Below are 21,426 nucleotides of genomic sequence, written 5' to 3'. Positions count from 1 at the left end.
TAAAGACAGTTTAATAGGACAGAAAAGGAAGGGAAAATTATAATAATGATAAAAGAATATACAAAACAGGTGATGCACAATGCAATTGCTCACCATCCACTGACTGATGCCCAGCCAGTTCCCGAGCAGGTGGTCCTGCCACCCCCCGGCCAACCTCCACCAGTTTTTTGTTCAGCATGATGTCATATGGTATGGAATATCCCTCTGGCCAGTTTGGGTCAGCTGTCCTGGCTGTGTCCCCTCCCAGCTTCTTGTGCACCTCCAGCCTTCTCACTGGCAGGGCAGTATGAGAAGCTGAAAAGTCCTTGACTTAGTGTAAGCACTGCTCAGCAACTGCTAAACCATCTGTGTGTTGTCAACATTATTCTCATACTAAATCCAAAACACAGCACTGTGCCAGCTACTAGGAAGAAAATTAACTCTATCCCAGCTGAAACCAGGGCAACCTATTGGTGATTATATGTCAAGGACTAGAATCATTGACAATATTGATGATGATGATAAAAAATGTAATTATGGAATAGATTAAAGTGGCAAAAAAAAATCTCTTGAGCAAAATAATAGGAGTCTTCTTGTGAAAGAGGGTACAGAAAGAACCAAGCATCCCTCTGAGCTGTTCACATTCTTCTTCTAAAAACATGTTAGACTTCCACAGATACTAGATGATTTTTTTCAAAGATTCTCCAATACACCTCATCACATATAGAAGAGCACATATAATTTCTCTAGCATCTGTGCAGAGATTCAGTTTGCCTGAGATGAATGTCTAGAACAGCACAGGATTCTGTGTGATTAAGCTGGCTCTTTTTCTCTAAAAACAAATTACTGCTTTGAGGAGTATTTTGCCTGAGAAAATTTAGAAGTATATGACAGTGGGATGACTGTTTGTATATAGTGAAACAATCCTCATTTTTCTTTTCATCAATGTAAATTTAGAATAAGTTCCTTACAGCACAGGGTTGCAGTGACTTCAGCTGAGTGCACAGAGGCAGATTGAGGCACAATATCTGCAGAAACTTGATGCAGCATATTGCACACTATTACAGTGGATAAATGCAGGAAGGTAAAAGTTCAGTTTCAGGGCTCTCCTTAAACTTTGATGTTTCTGGTTGGGATAAATTATAGGAGACATTTGTTTGGGTTTCAGAATATTTACAGGGACCTGCTACAGAATTATAGAACTGAAAGGAAATTCATGAGATCATTCAGCCCAAACTTCTGTCCCATCAGAATCAGCTATACTTGCATTATTCCAGCGTTTTGTTTTTCTTGACTGTTATTAAGGCCTCCAATATGGAAGACTGCATAGTCTTTTCAGGTAAACTATGGTACATCATTTCCTTTACAGCTGAAAAGTTTTCCTTAATATATATCCTTAATCTTACTTGACACAATGTATACCAATTACTTTTTCCCTTTTCCATTATAATCAAAGGGAATATACGTTTTCCTTCCTCACTGCAGAAACTGTTTAGTTATTAGTATGTTATCATGATCTAGATTGAGACTACTAACTAATTTCACTGATGACAAAGTGGAAAATTATTTTGTATTGCTTTAGCAATCTCCTTCATAAAATTTTGAATGTATAGAAAAGGAAAAAAGACTCTTATATGACATTAGGTTATAAACATTCAGATGCATACCTGAAGACGCATAGCTGTATCTTCAGACCATACTCTGTTTCTTTTAAAAGATGGATGAAATAATATTCTTGAACACTGAAACAGCCTGAAAATAAACAAATAAATTGTCAATAATTAATTATATCAAGGGAAAATAAATGAAACTTCCAGATTCTGTGCTAAGATAGTTAAAGGTCTGTCTGCCGACAATCAGAAAAAAACACCCTGTAATGAAGTTTTTCTCAAATCTGAAAGGAAGAGCTTTCTCACAATGACATCACATTATAGTTTAAACATCAGCATGCTGCCTGAGTTCAGTTCAGTGCAGGATTATACCTATGGGAATATTTCAGCTGCCAAAAATGTATTTTCTGCCTTTTTAATTTATGTGTCTAACTTTAAGCACACAGACTTCAGCATTTTGGTTCAAATCTTTCTGGACTTCAATGATGGTAACTATAAAAGTAAGTTTAATGCAAAATCATTAATTAATATTTATTGAGGGGGTACTATGAATTCCAGCCTCAAGATTAGGAGCCACAGAGGTCAGGTAATGTGATTCAGAGCATTCAAGATAAGTTTTCAGGTGCTCTGGTTTGTTGTCTAGAGGAACCAACACTTTCAAGAGCATTTAGGTTTCTAATACAATTGTGTAATTGAAGTGGCTATTGCAGGTGATGTGAATATTCCTTCCTGTCCTGCATCTTAAGAGCATTATGAAAAATACTTTACAAAATATTAATGTTGGGTTGTGGAGGTGGAAAGCAAAGTGGTTTGCAGATTATGAGCAATTTCAGGATATATTTTTATTTCTAACTGTCTTTCCTCACATCTATCTAAGGCTTCCTAATTCAGGTTCTTATAGTCCCCACTACCATAAAATGTATTAATGCTATCATTAGTAATACCTAACCATTAATCCAACATCATCTTAAAAAATAATGAGAAAAAGATGATGGTGTAGTTACTCTTCAGATTAATCATTCTTTTCAATCTTTTATAGGTTTCTTGAGGGTTCATTGTTTTCTGTCCTTTTAAACCATGTCTAGCTGTTAAGTTTGCAGTAATTATTATGCAGTAATAAATTTGTACTCCAATTCTGGAGGCCTAGGAGCTCTGACTTTGTAAAGAGGCATTTTTATTATATCATACTTTCTGATAAATAGAGGGACAAAGGCAGTTGGACCCTGAGTCAAAGTCCAGTTAAACATTTCAGTAATTTTTCAACTATGCAACCATATAGTGCAGGCAGCTAGAGGTTGTGCTGACAACTGAAGTATCACTTTAACAGCTGCTTCATTTCACTATCTCTTGGCTCATAAACTTTATTTTTAATGAGCCTGCCTGTAAGACCACTAAAAAATGACCTTCCCTGAGAACTACAAGGGCCTACAGCGGTGACCAAAATAGCTTTCTTGGACAGTGTATATCACAATGACCGTAGCATAGAAAATAAGCAGTATGGTAAGAAAGACATTATACTAACTGGTGATGAAAATATTCTGTATTTTCACACTGAAAGATTCTTCTGGTACCTGTGCAAGTAATCCGCTACCTTCAACTCATACTAATCTGGACATCTTCATTGGCTTTAATAGTGTTGCACCAGTTTACATCAACTGAGTGAATGGCCTGTGATTTTAAAGTTGTGGTTAGGAGCTGTAGGCTGTCTTACAACAAGAAAACACATTATGTAATAAACTGATAATAAAGAGACTGCTAATTCTTACCATGCCCTGAACGTTGCTTGCTGGTCTGTAGTCAAAACTTTCTACTAATTAACTCTAATGTTCACCCACATTCCTTACCTAAACACATTGCAACTTTCTGTTTTGTTATGCTACTTCTAAGGGTATGCTGTTAGTCTAACTCAAGGCAGTGTGGGACTGGAGGGGTAGCTAAGGATCAGGGAAAGGAACTTCTGGGTTGGAGCTTGAGAGGGTAAAGAAAAGGTGCTCACCAAGCTGTGTACGAGTGGTGTGGCCCAAGGGAGGAACGGTACTTGTGCTGGGAAGCTGAGCTTTCTGTGTATGCCATTTTTTTAAAAACAGTTCCAAATTGAGCTGTAATTTTAAGAGCCAATAATTCTGAAGTACTTTAAACCACCTGTACCACAACCCTGGCTACTTCTGAAGTAGGTGTAATAATTTAGTCCTGTGGCATTGTGGGCACTTGCTAGACCCTTTTTATCATTGTGTCCAAAAGCAATCAAAATGTCTTAATGAAAGCACTAAAGGGTATACTACAGCTCCCGCTTCTGCTGCTAGAGATCTGTAAAATTTTTGATTGAAAACAGAGCTTTACTTGCTCAAAAGCCTAAAACCAGTCAAAACTAGGATTATTTTAATTTATTATTTACATTCCAAAAGCAGCTGAGGCCAAGACTTCTGTGTGCTATGCATAGTCCAAAACCAACAACAAATTGGCCCCTGCCATCTTTGAGTTTAAAGTCTAGCAGGTGCATGGAAAAACAAATGGGAAGGTGAACGTACAGATGGAGCAAAAGGAAGCAAAATAATGCAATATAAAATAACATGCTAAGTAGTTCAACAGCTTTCCTACTAGTGTTTTATACAAGCATAAGAGCACAGTAGAGTTTTTATGAAGACTGATCACTTTGCTGTTGTTACTGCAATTAAAAGACCTCTTTGTTCTCTCTTAAGCTCTACCTTCAAGTTGTGTGATTCCTTTCCCATGGTACATCATGAGGCACATGTTAGATTTGGGAGTTCAGCTTTATGGACTGTCTTTTATGATGTATGTCTTTTGGGCTTGACTAAAGACACACTGAACATTGTTAATCCTCAAAATCTGGAAATACACTCTGGGGTCAATGAACTAGTTCCAGCAAAAGTTCTACTATTCTGTGTTACTGTGCTAGCTGATGCTCTTTTAATTTGCTACCCAGACACAATGGGTGAGCAGATGAGGCAAATGGCAACATTTCACAGGAAAAATCACAAATCAAGTTCTTGTTTGCTTTTGCTTGTTCCCAATAAAGTAGTTCATAATGTTCTGTATACAATATCAGATCCTTGAATTTACTCAAATGAATTTTCTTCAATTCTCACACCTATTTCTCCATTATTTTCCTACAAGATTACTTTCAAAGTCTCCTTCTAAAATGAATAAAAACTGCACAAAAGGATTTCTGCAAGCAAGCTTCTTGCCTAATTACTTATTACAGTATCCTGAAGACTGAGGGAGGTATTTCCACTGAAATATTTGTTAAAAAAAACCAATTAACTGCCTCAGTTCTCCTCACTGAAATTTTTGTTGAAAATATTTGATTGTACAATTATGCTTGTACCTTTGTACTCATGGTATAGAGTAGATTTGTTCTCTGTCCATGCTGCAGCGGGCAGGTGTTCTCCCAAATCTTAAGTATTTCTAGGGTTTGGGCAAGCCTGTTGTGGTCCATAATGATCCCCTGCTGCTATAAAGATGACTTAAGGCCATAGACATAACTTGAAGCAGCCACTTTGCCCAGCCCCAGCTGTGTTACATATATCTAGTTTATCTCAGGACCGGTTGAGAATGTAACCAAAATATGATCCAACAGCATGAAAAAAAACCTACTTAGATTGTATATGTCAGAGGATGATTGCATTTTTTAAATTGCTTTCATGAAAGTTATTTTGAATCCTTTTAATCACTGTATTTTTTATGACATATTCTATCCTTTTATTTGTGAGTTTTTTTAATGAAGGCCCACATACCCACATAAAGTGGCTGGGGAGATCTGGAAGTGACAAAAAGTATCTTTACACTCTTCTTTCCACTCCACCATCACATTGTGTTACATTAGTCATCCTTCCCTCTATATGTCAGTAATAAGGCCAAGTTAAAAAGTAATAGAAGATACATTTACAGAGATGGTGTCAGCATTTTGGTTGCCAGTTGCACAGAATTTTCTCTTCAGCCCCCCTGCTTAGAGTGAGGTCTGTCTCAGGTCATTTATCTTTTCTTTAATTTAGCTTCAATTTGGAAGAACTTGTGTTTGTATGCATAAATTCATATGCATATTTAAAAATAGGTTGTTTAAACCATGCACTCTTTTTCAGCCTTGGCTGGCCTTGTGACATCTTTGTGATACACTATGCATCTTCCTGGGATGCTGAGTCAGCTTTAAGAATTAATCAGATCCACAAGTTTAGCTTCTTATCAGGAGGATTTTTCTACCAGCACATGCGTTTCAGATTACCTTTATCACTAGCCCTGTACAGAGCTGGTGGGAGAGCTACCACTAAAGTATACTCTCTTGGCTGATACACAGGAGCAATTCATAATTTCATTTGCATTTCTTGAAAAAACCCACAAGATTGTTCCAAATTAGCACCTTTGTGTTGTTAGTTCTACAGAAGAGAGCACGATAATCAGCTTCCACATAAACCATAACTCTTGTATTGACTAGCCAAGCTGAGCTGGCAGAGATGAAGGGTATACTTTCCTATAGTAAACTAGATTATAACAAGGACTGCCTTGACATTTACCCCTTTCAGAGCTCTTGGTTGTTTAATGAGTGGCAACAGTGGTTGTACAGCTGTTCCTCTGAAGAAGACCAGTTCCTTGCTACATCATGGCAGTAGATTATAGCCACAGTCCAGCCCGTTCCTTGCTACATCATGGCAGTAGATTATAGCCACAGTCCAGCCCATGGAGTTCCTTTGAAAACATGGATGTTGAGAAACTATTGGTGTCCAAAGAGAAGCAAATGGGTGAAACATGACAACTTCAGAATCTTTCAGTATAAAATCCATGATTCTCTGATAAATATAATAATTCTTTCATCATAGTCTACTATTTTGTCTTCTCTTTAACAGGATGAACTTTGTTATAATGGCTTTAATATTTAATATTTTTGGCTGTATTTAGAATTTATCATACCTTTTTCTCAGTAAAGTAGGTTCTGATATTCGTTTTGTTCTTCTGGTACAGATTAAAGAGCACCTCGCCAAGGGACAGAGGATGTTGGCTGGTGATGGCATGTCCCAAGTAACCAAGACACTATTGGATTTAACTCAGAGGAAAAATTTTTATGCAGGGGACCTTCTGATTTCTGTGGAAATTCTCAGAAATGTTACAGACACATTTAAAAGAGCAAGTTATATTCCTGCATCTGATGGGGTGCAGGTAAGAGAAAAATTGTAAGAAGGGTAATGTTTCGATTGATGGAGTTTATGTCGGTATTCTGAATGTCACCTCTTTTATTCACTGAGGAAACTAAATCTTCTGAATGATAGACATAAACATTGTTCACATAAAGCTAAGATACGAATGTAAAATAGGAAAAAACTGAACTACATTTAATGAGACAAATATCCAAAACAACGCAGCGAGTGAAAAATGTAAAATTTTTTCTTTGTAACATTTATTTCAGTATCTTTCTCTTTCAAGGTTTGATTTGACTGGTAAGGATGTCTTGGTATTTTTTTGCACTAAGCAAACCACTAGTGTTTGTTCTAGCTCATTTCAGTTCAAAATCTAACCACTGTGTTTAGTTATGTAATTCTGGTATTGCTTCTTCAGTTCAAATAAAAAAAGCTCATTAAAAACGGACAGGAGTGATGGATAGTACATTTGATACGAATTTTCTATTTCACGTGTTAGATTAACTCTTCTTGTGCAAGAGGCCAATTAAAATACTGTTAGAGCTAAAAACACTGTAATTATTTCTACATAATGGGCTGCACAACTCATTGTGTAATGTTCATTAAAATAAATATTTCACGGGACTTCTAGATCAGGATATTGGTTTCATCTGTATCTGAGAATTTTAGACACAGACTGTAGTTGTACTGAAAAAGAATACTAAGAAGGTAGATGCATATATTATTTATGAAAAAGAGGCTCATGATCATTCATAAATTACTAATGAAGTTATTAATGCAGGTCATGTGTATATATTTGTTTGTGTGAAGGTGAGCATAGATTATAAATACACTTTGGAATATATGCATGCAGATAAATGTAGGTATCTTGGAAAAGACAATTTTTCCAGAGTTAAGTTTTCAAGAGCTTCCTATTATATTTTCAGTTTTCTTGTTTTTCTATGGACAAAGAAAAATTAACTTCCATAATAAAACCAACATTTCTTGTGTTGGCCTGTAGCCAGCTGAAAGTAATATTTTTTGAACAGTGCTTTTCAAAAAGTATTTTGGTTGGACAATTTTTTTTTTTTTTTAATTGAATGAGAGTCAATATCTTTTCCTACTTTCACTAAGTTTTGCTGTTAAACAGGGTGTTATTTACTGAAAATTTTTCATGCATTTAACAATCTGATAGCCCAGTGTGACTTCTTCATGGTTCACAGGTACTACAGAAATCTTTGGTAGAACCAGCCTTGAGAAACTGCTTGGCACAAGTGATTTTGTTCATGGGCTTAGCAGATCAGTTCATTTGCAGTTTACATAGATTAGAGAGAATTTGATTCTTTTCACACTAATGACTGTGCCAAAAGTTCTGTTCACTTTGGCAATGTAGAGCTGTTTCCAAAATTCATAACAGCATTCTGGCAGAACTTGGCAAAATGATTAGTAATATTATAATAATTTTTTATTAACCATTTTGAAGTGAAGAAATGAGAAAAGGCAAAAACCAGTAAGCCATATTGTGAAGGAAATAAGGAAGGATTTCTCAAACCAAAGAAATAACTGTATTTCAGGATTTAGATGCCTAAATACCAAGAGCTCTTAAATCCCAGCTGAAAAAAAGACACTGAAACTCAAAAAAAAAGTAAAAAATATTTAACAAATTGCAAGCTAAGGTAAAATCCAAAACCCAATGTATAGTGTTCAGGAAAGTAAGTGAAATCAGAATTAAGTATATGTTTTGCACAGGGGATGTATTAAGCAATGTTCCTGTTACTGACTTCTGATGATATAAAATGAAATCCTCTCTCAGTAACATCAGTTTAAATTTTACTGTCAATTTCTGAGAAACCAGGATTTTCCCATATGTAAATATATGTCATATGCTACCATACTTTGGAGGATTGTATTTAATTTTTATTTTCACTATCACATATTTTCATACTTTCTAGTCCATAATCAAAGTAAGTGACAAAAAGGTGAAAATGAAATTAATTTGCACAAAAGTACCAAGATTCTTCTTCCTGAGGAAGCTCTGTGTGGTGTTCTAATTCCATTCTATTTTTTGCACTAGATAGAGAGTAGAATTTCTTAGGTGTTGGGTTTTCGTTTTAAAGAAATTCTCCGAAAAGCATGAGTGAGATTTAAAATTTATCATTTTGCATGATGTCAGAAAAGTAGATTATGAATTATGGGTAATAGTATTTTTTAAGTTCCATACAAAAAACAACACTTCCACTTCCATTAAAACTGAGAAAGGAAAAGCATATATGTCTATTTGTTTCTTATACTTTCCATCCATCTGGATAGTCCCTCAACTGTCTATAATCTCTGGCTTATATCCAGTATTAATGTTCATGAATAGTGCAAAAGATGTGATTCAGAGACTCCATAACAAAAAGAATGAACAGAAAAGTGAGATCAAATTTGTAAATTTCAGGCTAATTACTCAAAATGAAGATGCCACTGCCTGATGTGCTGCATAGAAAATGCCACTTGTTTAGGCAGACAGACATCAAGAGCAAAACAAAGCTTCTAAAGTATGCATGTCTAGTGCCAAGTTATTTATTATATGACTGTTTTTCTTTTTGCATATTTTAACCTTTTTTGCAATAATATTTTGTATACGTTACATATACAGTGTCAGGAAGAAAAATAACCATGTATGAGGCAGTTAAACAATATGGGAGGTATCCTGCACCAGTGACTGAAAACAGCAGTACACTAGCAGAAATAGCAGAAGACAAGAGTCATGCAATTATTCTACAAGCAAGGACTTTCTCTTAATATGGGAACTACTTTAAAATACACTGTGTAGGTACACTGAGGCTATGAGATGGCCACTGTGTATTTTGGTTGGACATTTTTTTTTTTTTTTTAATTGAATGAGAGTCAATATCTTTTCCTACTTTCACTAAGTTTTGCTGTTAAACAGGGTGTTATTTACTGAAAATTTTTCATGCATTTAACAATCTGATAGCCCAGTGTGACTTCTTCATGGTTCACAGGTACTACAGAAATCTTTGGTAGAACCAGCCTTGAGAAACTGCTTGGCACAAGTGATTTTGTTCATGGGCTTAGCAGATCAGTTCATTTGCAGTTTACATAGATTAGAGAGAATTTGATTCTTTTCACACTAATGACTGTGCCAAAAGTTCTGTTCACTTTGGCAATGTAGAGCTGTTTCCAAAATTCATAACAGCATTCTGGCAGAACTTGGCAAAATGATTAGTAATATTATAATAATTTTTTATTAACCATTTTGAAGTGAAGAAATGAGAAAAGGCAAAAACCAGTAAGCCATATTGTGAAGGAAATAAGGAAGGATTTCTCAAACCAAAGAAATAACTGTATTTCAGGATTTAGATGCCTAAATACCAAGAGCTCTTAAATCCCAGCTGAAAAAAAGACACTGAAACTCAAAAAAAAAGTAAAAAATATTTAACAAATTGCAAGCTAAGGTAAAATCCAAAACCCAATGTATAGTGTTCAGGAAAGTAAGTGAAATCAGAATTAAGTATATGTTTTGCACAGGGGATGTATTAAGCAATGTTCCTGTTACTGACTTCTGATGATATAAAATGAAATCCTCTCTCAGTAACATCAGTTTAAATTTTACTGTCAATTTCTGAGAAACCAGGATTTTCCCATATGTAAATATATGTCATATGCTACCATACTTTGGAGGATTGTATTTAATTTTTATTTTCACTATCACATATTTTCATACTTTCTAGTCCATAATCAAAGTAAGTGACAAAAAGGTGAAAATGAAATTAAAAAAGTAAAAAGTACCAAGATTCTTCTTCCTGAGGAAGCTCTGTGTGGTGTTCTAATTATTTTTTGCACTAGATAGAGAGTAGAATTTCTTAGGTGTTGGGTTTTCGTTTTAAAGAATTCTCCGAAAAGATAGAGAGTAGAATTTCTTAGGTGTTGGGTTTTCGTTTTAAAGAAATTCTCCGAAAAGCATGAGTGAGATTTAAAATTTATCATTTTGCATGATGTCAGAAAAGTAGATTATGAATTATGGGAAATATTATTTTTTAAGTTCCATACAAAAAACAACACTTCCACTTCCATGAAAACTGAGAAAGGAAAAGCATATATGTCTATTTGTTTCTTATACTTTCCATCCATCTGGATAGTCCCTCAACTGTCTATAATCTCTGGCTTATATCCAGTATTAATGTTCATGAATAGTGCAAAAGATGTGATTCAGAGACTCCATAACAAAAAGAATGAACAGAAAAGTGAGATCAAATTTGTAAATTTCAGGCTAATTACTCAAAATGAAGATGCCACTGCCTGATGTGCTGCATAGAAAATGCCACTTGTTTAGGCAGACAGACATCAAGAGCAAAACAAAGCTTCTAAAGTATGCATGTCTAGTGCCAAGTTATTTATTATATGACTGTTTTTCTTTTTGCATATTTTAACCTTTTCTGCAATAATATTTTGTATACGTTACATATACAGTGTCAGGAAGAAAAATAACCATGTATGAGGCAGTTAAACAATATGGGAGGTATCCTGCACCAGTGACTGAAAACAGCAGTACACTAGCAGAAATAGCAGAAGACAAGAGTCATGCAATTATTCTACAAGCAAGGACTTTCTCTTAATATGGGAACTACTTTAAAATACACTGTGTAGGTACACTGAGGCTATGAGATGGCCACTGTGTTATTACTTTTGTAAGAAGGATTCTACCTGGGAGATAATTAAATTTTAAATAAGCATAATATAAGCAACATTTTGGAACACTTCCCAGAATTGGTCTAAGAGTGCTTGAACTACCTCCTAAGGACAAGATGGCAGGAAAGGAACTACCTTTCAGGACAGGATGGCAGAGTTGCACAATCCTGAGATCCAGTGACCAACAGGAAACAGGGTTTCTCCCCAAAGAAGTTAGAGCAGTATAATCCCATTTATATTAGCCAGAAGGGCCGTTGCTGTCAGTCAGACATTAACAGGATTGCCCAATGCTTTTCTCCCCCCACCTTCCCCCTCCCACACACACACTCCCTATGCTGAAGTCCGAAAGTAGAGGTCACTTAAGGCTATCCATTAATTCCTCCTAGGAAGGAATTCTTCTCTAGCTGTATAAAAGGATTTATGACAGCTTTATGCCTGCAGAGAGGGTCAAAGAATTTAGACTGGAACAGAGAACTGCAGCCAATGTATTACAGAAGAAAAAGATTGAAAGGAAGGAAATTAAATTAGGAAAACATAATTGTCCATTCCTGACTATAACTGACATTATCCTCAAAAACGCCTGGGCAAAAATAAAGGACTTACTTAAAAATTTGGCTCTGGCTGTCACAACATTTTCTATAGTGGCCAGTTCAGTAATATGTAAGCCCTGCCATGAAAGGAAGGAGCTTGATTCTACAAGGGGGTCCAGTGTTTACTGCAGTAGTACCATCAGATCACATCCATAATGCTTCTAAAATTTAGCCTTCATACCTGTCAATCATTTTACTAAAGAGCAATGTTGTTTCTTGCAGCATTAATGCAATGAACAAGAGAATAGTCAAAGTAGGTGAAAGACTTTTTAACCCTTATTCGCCTGTCATATTTTTGGAGTGCATCTCATATCTATTCATTATTGAAGCAGCAAAGCCATTTAATGGTCTCTCTGTTTAATTCACAAAGCACTGGTATTGCTGACTGAAAAATCTTCATACATGTCAGCCTCTACTGCTACCATAAATATGACATCAACCAGGGATAGAAATAGAGAAAAAAAAGATCTCAATAAGCAAGATATTCTTGTCATTAGGTTCAAATACATCATTTATGGTTCATTGGCAAGTACAAAGTATATATTAAATCAGTTATTGCTCATCTTTTGTTTGTGCTTGAGTCTAGGATTATTCATAAGTTTTTCACATATATTTCTGTTAATTATTGGTCATTTTAATGCTTTCATGTAACTAAAATAAACATACAATTTAATGAACACATAACATTATTAGCAAAACCATGTAATTTATCATCGTGCAAGAAACATTTATAACTCCTGAGTGTTTTTCAGGCAATCTATGCTATTCTCAGCTAGATCTCATTACACAGACATGGATACTTTTGCAATTAAGATTTAGACTGTTTCTGCAGGGGAATCAGTGGCTGCAATGTAGTGCAAAACTAGCTTTGAACCGTCTCCTTAGTATGATAAATTATCCCACACTGAGCTCCGTGCTGCTGCAGCTAGACTGCTGCTGGCACCCTAACAAGTTCAAGTTAGCTAAAATTTCTGTCCACTACATCTCCACAGTATCACACTGGAAGAGCGCAGAAATATAATGCTTTAAAAACTGTTTTCCTCAGGCAAAATTAGTGCAAAACTAGCTTTGAACCGTCTCCTTAGTATGATAAATTATCCCACACTGAGCTCCGTGCTGCTGCAGCTAGACTGCTGCTGGCACCCTAACAAGTTCAAGTTAGCTAAAATTTCTGTCCACTACATCTCCACAGTATCACACTGGAAGAGCGCAGAAATATAATGCTTTAAAAACTGTTTTCCTCAGGCAAAATCCCCCTACAGCCGACTACCTAGTAGAACTCTTTGCCAAAATCATAATGTCCTAGAGTAGATGTGGTTATAGTGCCATGAAACTGCTTTGGCCAGTATAGTTTATTTTACTTCAGGGACCGATAAGGCTGTACATTTTTCCTAGTTGAAATTGCATTTACAAAATTATGATTTGCCAACCTGGTTAAACTGGCAAATCCTTTGTAATGAATACTAAATGTAACTCTTTTCATTATGCTTTATTTTGCTACTGAATACCTGAAAGAGATGAAATGTATTCTGGGTATATAAGCAATACGTAGCTACATTTTCCTCTTCTTATCTTCAGCTTGACTGGAAATTTCCCATCTCTATCGCTGTAAATTGGATCAAACCATGAGAACATTTTTGTTTTATGTCCTGTCTTTAATCCCCATCATCCTGTCCCAAAGCATACTTGTCATTTTCACAGGAGCTTGCTGAGCCATTTCCTTTCTTGTCATGAAGTTTTGTGTTACTGAAGCTTATGGATATTGTGCTACTGACTTCAATGAGAGAAGAATTGTGCCCTCATTAATGTACAGGATTATTTTGCTCAAGTTCACCAAAGTGTCAGTCACCTCTATGTTAAATTGGCCAAGTTAAAGCAATTTTTATCTGTGTAAATTTTATGGTTAGTATAATTAACTTCCTAATGATGAGGCAAAGATGGATCTTCTCAGTTGTCAAGTAGTTAGTGTTAGGACTAGATTAAACTGGTAAAAATGTTTTTTATGTAAAAATAGTTTTCCTGTAAAAATAGTTTTCACAAGTTTTATCCAATTTTGTATCCTACAGTTTTTTTACTTATATGGTTGTGAGACACCTAAAATGTCTGTGATATCTCATATTTTGAAATTAACATCTTTTCAAGCATAACCACAGTATCCATAGTTCACTAAGGTTGGAAGTTATTTCCGCTCTCATTTCAGTCACTGTGCAGTCAAATGCTTTGTACTTTCATTAATAGTGAGTTAAAATTACTTCTTACTTAAACCTTATTTAAGCCTTATTTATCCCCCCAAAATGTCTAAAAAGTAAGCGCAGGTGAGGGAACGACCATTAGTCTGAGTTCCAATAGGGTCCTATGTTGGTATTCCACTTACTTAAAGATTTTTTAGAGGTTGTGAGGACCTTAATTGCACTCCTCAGCTAAGGTCAGTGGAAACTACATGTATTTTTTATGAAGGAACAGATAAATTACAATTGGCAGGCTGCAGACAAAATTGACATTCTGCACAAAAAGTGACACAGAGCTGAGAACAGACTCTGCACAAATTCTTAGCTTTTAAAGATGAAGAAGTTGGGAATACAAATTGGTAGAGAGAGAAGACAAAATTAGAAAGGAAAGTTCTCCACAAACGCTTGGAAGAGTGATTTTTAAAATGTGTGGTTTAAAAGCTAAATGCCCTGGCTTTAATTTGTTTTTTCCTTATAGTTAAATGAATAGGAGAATCAGATAAAGAAATTAACAGTTTAAGGTCAAAGAAACAGAAATTAATTATTCCTTTTCTGTTGAAATAACTAAAAGGACAGAGGGATATGTGACTTTTTAAAAGTAAGATGCACCTGGTTTCACACAGCATTTGCCAATAAAATACCATTGTATGTCCTATTTATGGTCATTAAGGATCATTTTCACATTTTGAATAGAAACTAGTGGCCTGGTCTTAGTGTACTTTGTTTATTTGCAAAATATATAGCTGTCTAGTTTCTGGAATGAGAGCAATTTGAAAATAGAACACCATCACATTTAGAAGTTTAGCAAGTTTAAACTGGTTCTTATTTTATACCAAGCAGTAGTATGGAACCTGATTATATGGCCAGAAATGAACAATCAACCATAAAATATATGTGCCCTTTTTTTAGTCTAATATATTATTTTGTTATCTCATCTCTTCCACTGACAGAATATAGGCTGCAGAACTGCATCTGTAATAGAGAAAGGAAAACTTTCTTAATGTCAACTTAAGGATATGACTGTTTATGTCATTGAAAGTCATTTTACTTTGTCTTTTATTTAATTGATTTTTCAGAACTTCTTTCAAATCATTAGTAACCTCTTAGATGAAGAAAACAAAGAGAAATGGGAAGATGCGCAACAGGTAAGATTTGCATTTTTTAACTCATCAATTTAAAAAATTGGAAACTATGCATGTTATGACATCCACTGTGTCGGAAGCCACACATTATTTCAGTAAGTCATGACAAAGTGGAATGTATGGTTTCAAAAATCAGGTCAAACATACACCCTCCTGTAGGTGAAAGGAAATCCTAAGTGAGACAATATTTTGGAAATAACTGATCCTTTTCAAAAAGGAGTAATTCCAGGACCCATTGACTAATTCCTTAGATTAAAATTATATTAAGAATATAAGGCACTTCTCTTAATGAACAGATTTTTATTGCATTCCATGGGTTTATTCATTATGTCTTTACTTTTCATGTTGAAATGAAGTATATACGAAAGCTGAAAAATGCTACCAAAGGCTAGCTGCAATGATGCTTTTATTAAACAGAACACATCAGAACTCACCTAAAGAGCTCATATGACACCACCAAACAACTTACAGATATTTAAACAGTAGACCTGTTTTAAAAGGTTGTATTTAGGAGAACAGCTGTGATCCTTAAGACTGACAAATTTCAGGACTAATTTAGATATTATGATAGCACTTTATAAAATAGTAAAGTCTAACAAAAATCATTAATTTATAATAGGAGTTTAAAATTCAAATGAAAACCATTTTTTTGGATATAAGTATTTCCTACATGCTTATACCAAGAACATTATAGGGCAATGTTAATATTTATGTTCATGAACATGACCATGAAACTATCAAATTTATTCATATACAAATAACAGTGACAATGGGGATGAACAGAAAATTACATACAAAGAAAAAATTATGGAGGCAGTCAAAGGCAGAGAAACATTTCTATATGAAGAATGATTAAACAAAGCAAGATATTTCAGTATGAAAAAGAGTTAACTGCACTTACGTGCAATAGAAGCTTTTAAAATCAGGAGTGGATTGGAGAATGTGATGCGGGAATGATTAATCTATTCACTTGTGCTTCTTGTAAAATAACTAAAGAACATCAAATAGTGGCAGATTCAGAATGAATACTAGGAGATACATTTTTTACAGAAGGTCAGGTTGCATAAGTTCTTGCCGCTGAAAGTACACAAGTTAAAAAAAAAAAAATTAATGAAAGAAAAGTCAGTATAGGACTGTTCATGGAAAGATCCCGTTTTTGTTTAAGGAAGTCCTTTGGCAAAAAAGTGCTAAAGACGGCGCAAGAATCCCAAACAAAGTATCACTATGTGCATGCCCCTTTATACTCTTCCTTAGACATCTATTTGCCACTGTCAAAGACAATAAAATGGCTTACACAGATCTTTGGTCTGCTCTTGTATGGTCATTGCCAGTGTGCTATATAGGTACTTGAAATTTGTTCACTTTTAATGTGGTTCTTAATAAATCACTAGGTGTTTGAAGGTCTTTGAAGCTATTTAACTTTGGTTTTGTAAGTTCATCTTTATAATATGACTAAGAAAGGGAAGATCAGGACTTTTTGCTACCAGTTCAAACCTTGCAGTAAACATATGATGCTGCAGTTGACCCACTGTAATTTAGCCAGGAATCGTATTTTTCTTTTGTTGTTTTTCTGTTCCTCTGTGTAAGAGCCAGCTACAAAAATAGACAAAGTATGTCATTTTCCTTAGTGGTGGTGGATGGAAGCAGAAAAATCACATGCATGTGGGCATTTTCCATAAACAGCACCAAGATTAGGGAACCAATATTAAGCAACTGTTTTAACCCCGATAATGAACAGACAGAATACCACTCCTTATGTTATCAGCTTTGTCATCTTCTACCTCCACCCTGCCTGCTTACCCATGCCATGTCCACCATCTGTCCCACAAAGATCAGGAGATGACAGTACCTAAGGGTAAATGGTGAGAATGTGGAGGTAAAAGAGGGAACAACAAATCTCCAGTTCCCTCCCCTCATTGCTGCTGGTAGAAGAAGTGGTCTTGAAAAAGGGAAAGGAGACAAGTTATTTCTACTTTTTCGTAGCTCCTTGTCTGTGCCTGGTAATTCATTGTCTCGCAGACCTGAGTACAGCACCAGTAGGCGGGCAGGAACACAAGCAAGCACCAAGATGAGCTGAATGCAGGAGTAGCAGGGCCATAGCTGCCTGGTGAAAAAGCTAGGGAATTCACTAAATCTTAGAATCCTGAGCTATGGCACCGGAAGAAACCTGGTCTTGTTACTATTCTTGGGCAGTTACACAAGCAGTCTCAAAGAAACTATTGAAACAAGCAGCTCTTCATACCAGCTAGGAAGGGTGAGCTGGGCTCCTAAGTACTCCTAAGACTCTTTTTTTCTTCCACTACTGAAAAAAAAAGCTTTCCTATACAAAATATTTTTTTCTATCGTATTTTGGATAAAACGCTGAAATGTTATGGTTAAATAGAATTGGATTTTAAAACAGAAACAATATTATTTGATATTACTACATCCTGTGTGAAGACTTTTTTAGTTTTTATGTTAAAATCAAGGTAGGAATTGAACTTGAAAAGAACATGTACAAGTCATTATGTGCTGTGAATACAACCTAGTGCAAACACTATTGACTCATTAGAAAAGAGTAAAGGTGATTCTGTTTCCGGTTCAGCCACTCTGACTCTTTTTTTGTAATGAAACATTGCAAACCAAGGAGCAGTCTAACCAACTTCTTTTGTCAGCTTGCATGGTTTTCTTGAACTCCACAGCTACTGTTAACATAGATCTCTTAGCCTGTTTTCTGGATTCTTTGCTGGAAAGAAAATCTTACTCACTGTCAGCAAATTGCTGACTTTCTATCAAGTATACAGCTGCAATGCCTCAGCACATCCTTTTTTCTGGATTAAATGCCAGCAGTTGATACCATTAATTACAGGTTATATAGCATTCAGATAAGCAGCACTCACTTTAATACTTGCCTTTTCTTAAGAGCTGATGTAAAGCACTGCACACAGGAAACCACTTCAAGTCCACAATGCGTTAAGTGTATACTGGTGTTTCAAAACACAGGAGCTATTCTGCATATTCTTCATCACCATCTGCTGGCATCCTATTGATTAACCAGTACTTCAGATATATAAAGATGAAGAGTACCTCTATAACACTGACTGTTCAACAGTTTCTGCTAAAGTTATTACTATAAAATTTTATGTGTAAGAACTAAGGTGAAAAAATCTTTTCACTGAAATTTATCCTTAGTACATAATCTGCGAGTGTGTGTGCTATGAATGAGATGAATGCAAAAGCTACACTTACTACCTCAGTAACCCATCATTAGGAAAACAGAAGTTAAGTCTCCTTCACCTGAAGCAGCATTTACAACCTGTTAGGATCATAAATGTCACAACAAATTCTTCATAAAAATTGTATTGCTGGCCTGCCTTTTATAAAAAGATCCATGTAGAAAGCAAAGCACATTGTGAAATTCTCTATCCTGAACTAAGCAGCTACGGATCTAGACAGATAAAGCAAGATGAAGATGGAGCACAGCATGCTTGAATTTATAGTCTCTATAGGCATTTTTCAGAGTCTGTAGTCCCAGTAGTGGAAAGAACGGGTTGAATGTTGCTCATAAAGTGAAATCTGGACATCTCACCGATATGAAGAAAAAAGCACTGTGAACAGGTCTTCCATTCTTTTTCTATTGCAAAATACTGTATTACTGAAAATTGTCCTGTTCATAACAGGCCATAACAACCAAAAATTATTTTTAATGTGTGTGATATAAGCAGAATTTTTAAGCTTATTAATAACTGGTTTGACCTTTAATGCGGTTTTGATGATGCATCATTATTGTTGAATATAACAATTTTTAATGTTTTTGTAATCATAGTACATTACAGCTTTGCAAATAAATTATATTTATTGGAAATGTGCTAGTTCTTACCATTTTGAAAGTCATACTGAGAGGCTACATTAGCAATTCAAAGGCTATGCAGTTTATTTTAGTTTACTGTGTCCAGTTCTGGGCTCCCCAGTACAATGGAATGACATCATGGAATGAGTCCAGTGAAGAGCCATGAAGATCTTTAGGGGACAGGAGCATCTGATATGCAAGGAGAGGCTGAAAGAGCTGACACTATTTTGCTTGGAAAAGAGAAAGTTTAGTGGGGATCCTGTCAATGGTAAAAAATCCTGAGGGGGGAGAGTAAAGAAGACTGAGCCAAACTCTTCTCAGTGGTGTCCAGTGACAGGACAAGAACCAAGGGGCAAAAATTAAAGTACAGCAAATTCCATTTAAATATAAGAAAAACCTTTCCACTGTGAGAGTGATTGAATGCTAGAATATGTTGTGCAGAGAGGCTCTGGGGTCTCCATCCTGGGATATGTTCAAAATCCAACTGGATGTGGTCCTGGGCAACCTGCTAGAGCTGATCTTGCTCTGAACAGGGGGTTGAACTAGATGATCTCCAGAGGCCACTTCCAACCTCAGCTATCCTGTGATTCTACTACTCCACACCAGCAATGAAAATAGTATTACCAGTAAAAATTTATATTACTTAAATATTGATTAAAGCAACAAAGGTTTATCATGCTGGAGAGACCATGGTAAGATATTCATTCAGCTGTTTGTGTCAATAGTTCTGAAGTTATTGAAGATATCTTCCAGAGGAAGGAAGGATATTTTAATTAGAATTATTCTGGAATATGAAATGCTTTAACCATTAATGAAAGTAATGGCCAGTAAAAATTTTTTTGGTAAGTACAGTGAGTTAGAGCAAACATTCCACAGTTCCAGCGCAAAGCTGATTTCATGTAGCTATATGGGAAGTAGTGTCTGTCCACATGAGGATCTAATGACTAAATGGTTGGTTTACAGTGACAGAAAATATTGGGTATTGAAACATGGGAAGAGCAGTTTGACTGTTAAGTCTCACATTTCATTTGATGGACTTTAGATTTTATTTGAATTTGCTGCTGTAGAGATTTTGATATTATAGTTAACGGCATGTCTGACCTTCTTTTATTAGATCTATCCAGGCTCGGTGGAGTTAATGCAGGTGATTGAAGATTTTATACACATTGTTGGAATGGGAATGATGGACTTTCAGAATTCATACCTAATGACTGGAAATGTAGGTAAGAAATAGGAATTTTTTCTATCAAATTTATGATCTATTGAAAATCAGAAATTGCAAGTATGTACTATAGAGTTGCTGCTTCTATCACAATCCAGATTGGGCTGCTCCTCCTTCTCCGGATTATCTCTGTTGCTTGGTTATCTCCTCTCTGGTTTAACACAGTTGCTATGCCTTACACATTGGACTTCTCCATAATCATATCTCAAGATCTAAATGCAAAGTTTCAGACTCTAAATAAATTTCAGAAAATACTCATCAGAATACTATGAACTGTAGGTATATGTTAGAGCATTTCCAGGATGTACAGTGTTTCAAATGGTAATTTAGAAAATCATGCTAATTAAGATAATAATGATATACTTAATAGCTTGAGAAATGTTAATTTTGTTGACATTATCTTTTTTAATATTCTGTTCTCCCAAAGAACAGTCTTTGCACATTATGGTGTGATAATAATCAGCATAGACAGATAAGCAATAGTTAAAAAAAAAATCTATTAGTTGCCAAAATAATTTAAGCCTATGGTTTCTTACATCAGTTTTTTCTATGTGTGACAGTTTCAAAATTTTATTCAAATTTATTTTTCAAACTTTGTTTTTGGCACTGGAGAGTTGCCAGGCAATATAATTACATAATAACAAACATCAAATATGAAGATTTTTAGAAACTGAATTCCACTTATTAGTAGCCATAAATGCTTCTGCAATATCACAGCGTTTTATTAAAAATTCAACCAAAAATTAGTTTGAAAAGCTATTTTCTAAGCATTTTGTCTTTGCTTAGTATCTTCCTTATTTGAATAACTTTCTATAGCTACATTTTTATAATGCCAGGAAAGTATTAGGTAGTTGTATGTAATGAAGAAATTCAAAATATATGTTTGTCTGACAGCAAAACTTCTGGTGTCGATACAGATTTTCAGTTAGCATCTTCCTGCATCTATATGTCAGTGAGTTCTTCAGCAAGTCATTAGAATCAGTTAGAAAATAGGCTAATTTAGAA

At 35.2% G+C, this 21,426-nt stretch overlaps 1 protein-coding gene across 1 annotated transcript in view; it reads left to right on the top strand.

Annotated features, from left to right (window-relative positions):
• The window catches only part of ADGRB3 (adhesion G protein-coupled receptor B3), a 293,354-nt gene that overhangs the window by 32,147 nt on the left and 239,781 nt on the right, over positions 1 to 21,426 (top strand). Inside the window, exons 5-7 of the mRNA XM_009275805.2 lie at positions 6,564 to 6,758; positions 15,305 to 15,373; positions 20,314 to 20,422. Coding sequence (XP_009274080.1) covers positions 6,564 to 6,758; positions 15,305 to 15,373; positions 20,314 to 20,422 — 373 coding nt within the window. The remainder of the gene's footprint in view (positions 1 to 6,563; positions 6,759 to 15,304; positions 15,374 to 20,313; positions 20,423 to 21,426) is intronic.

This window comes from Aptenodytes forsteri, unplaced genomic scaffold (assembly GCF_000699145.1).
Source record: "Aptenodytes forsteri isolate BGI_AS27 unplaced genomic scaffold, ASM69914v1 Scaffold256, whole genome shotgun sequence".
NCBI classification, from domain to species: Eukaryota; Metazoa; Chordata; class Aves; order Sphenisciformes; family Spheniscidae; genus Aptenodytes; species Aptenodytes forsteri.
The sequence above is the reverse complement of the archived record's forward strand: the minus strand, read 5'-3'. Positions and strand labels throughout refer to the sequence as shown.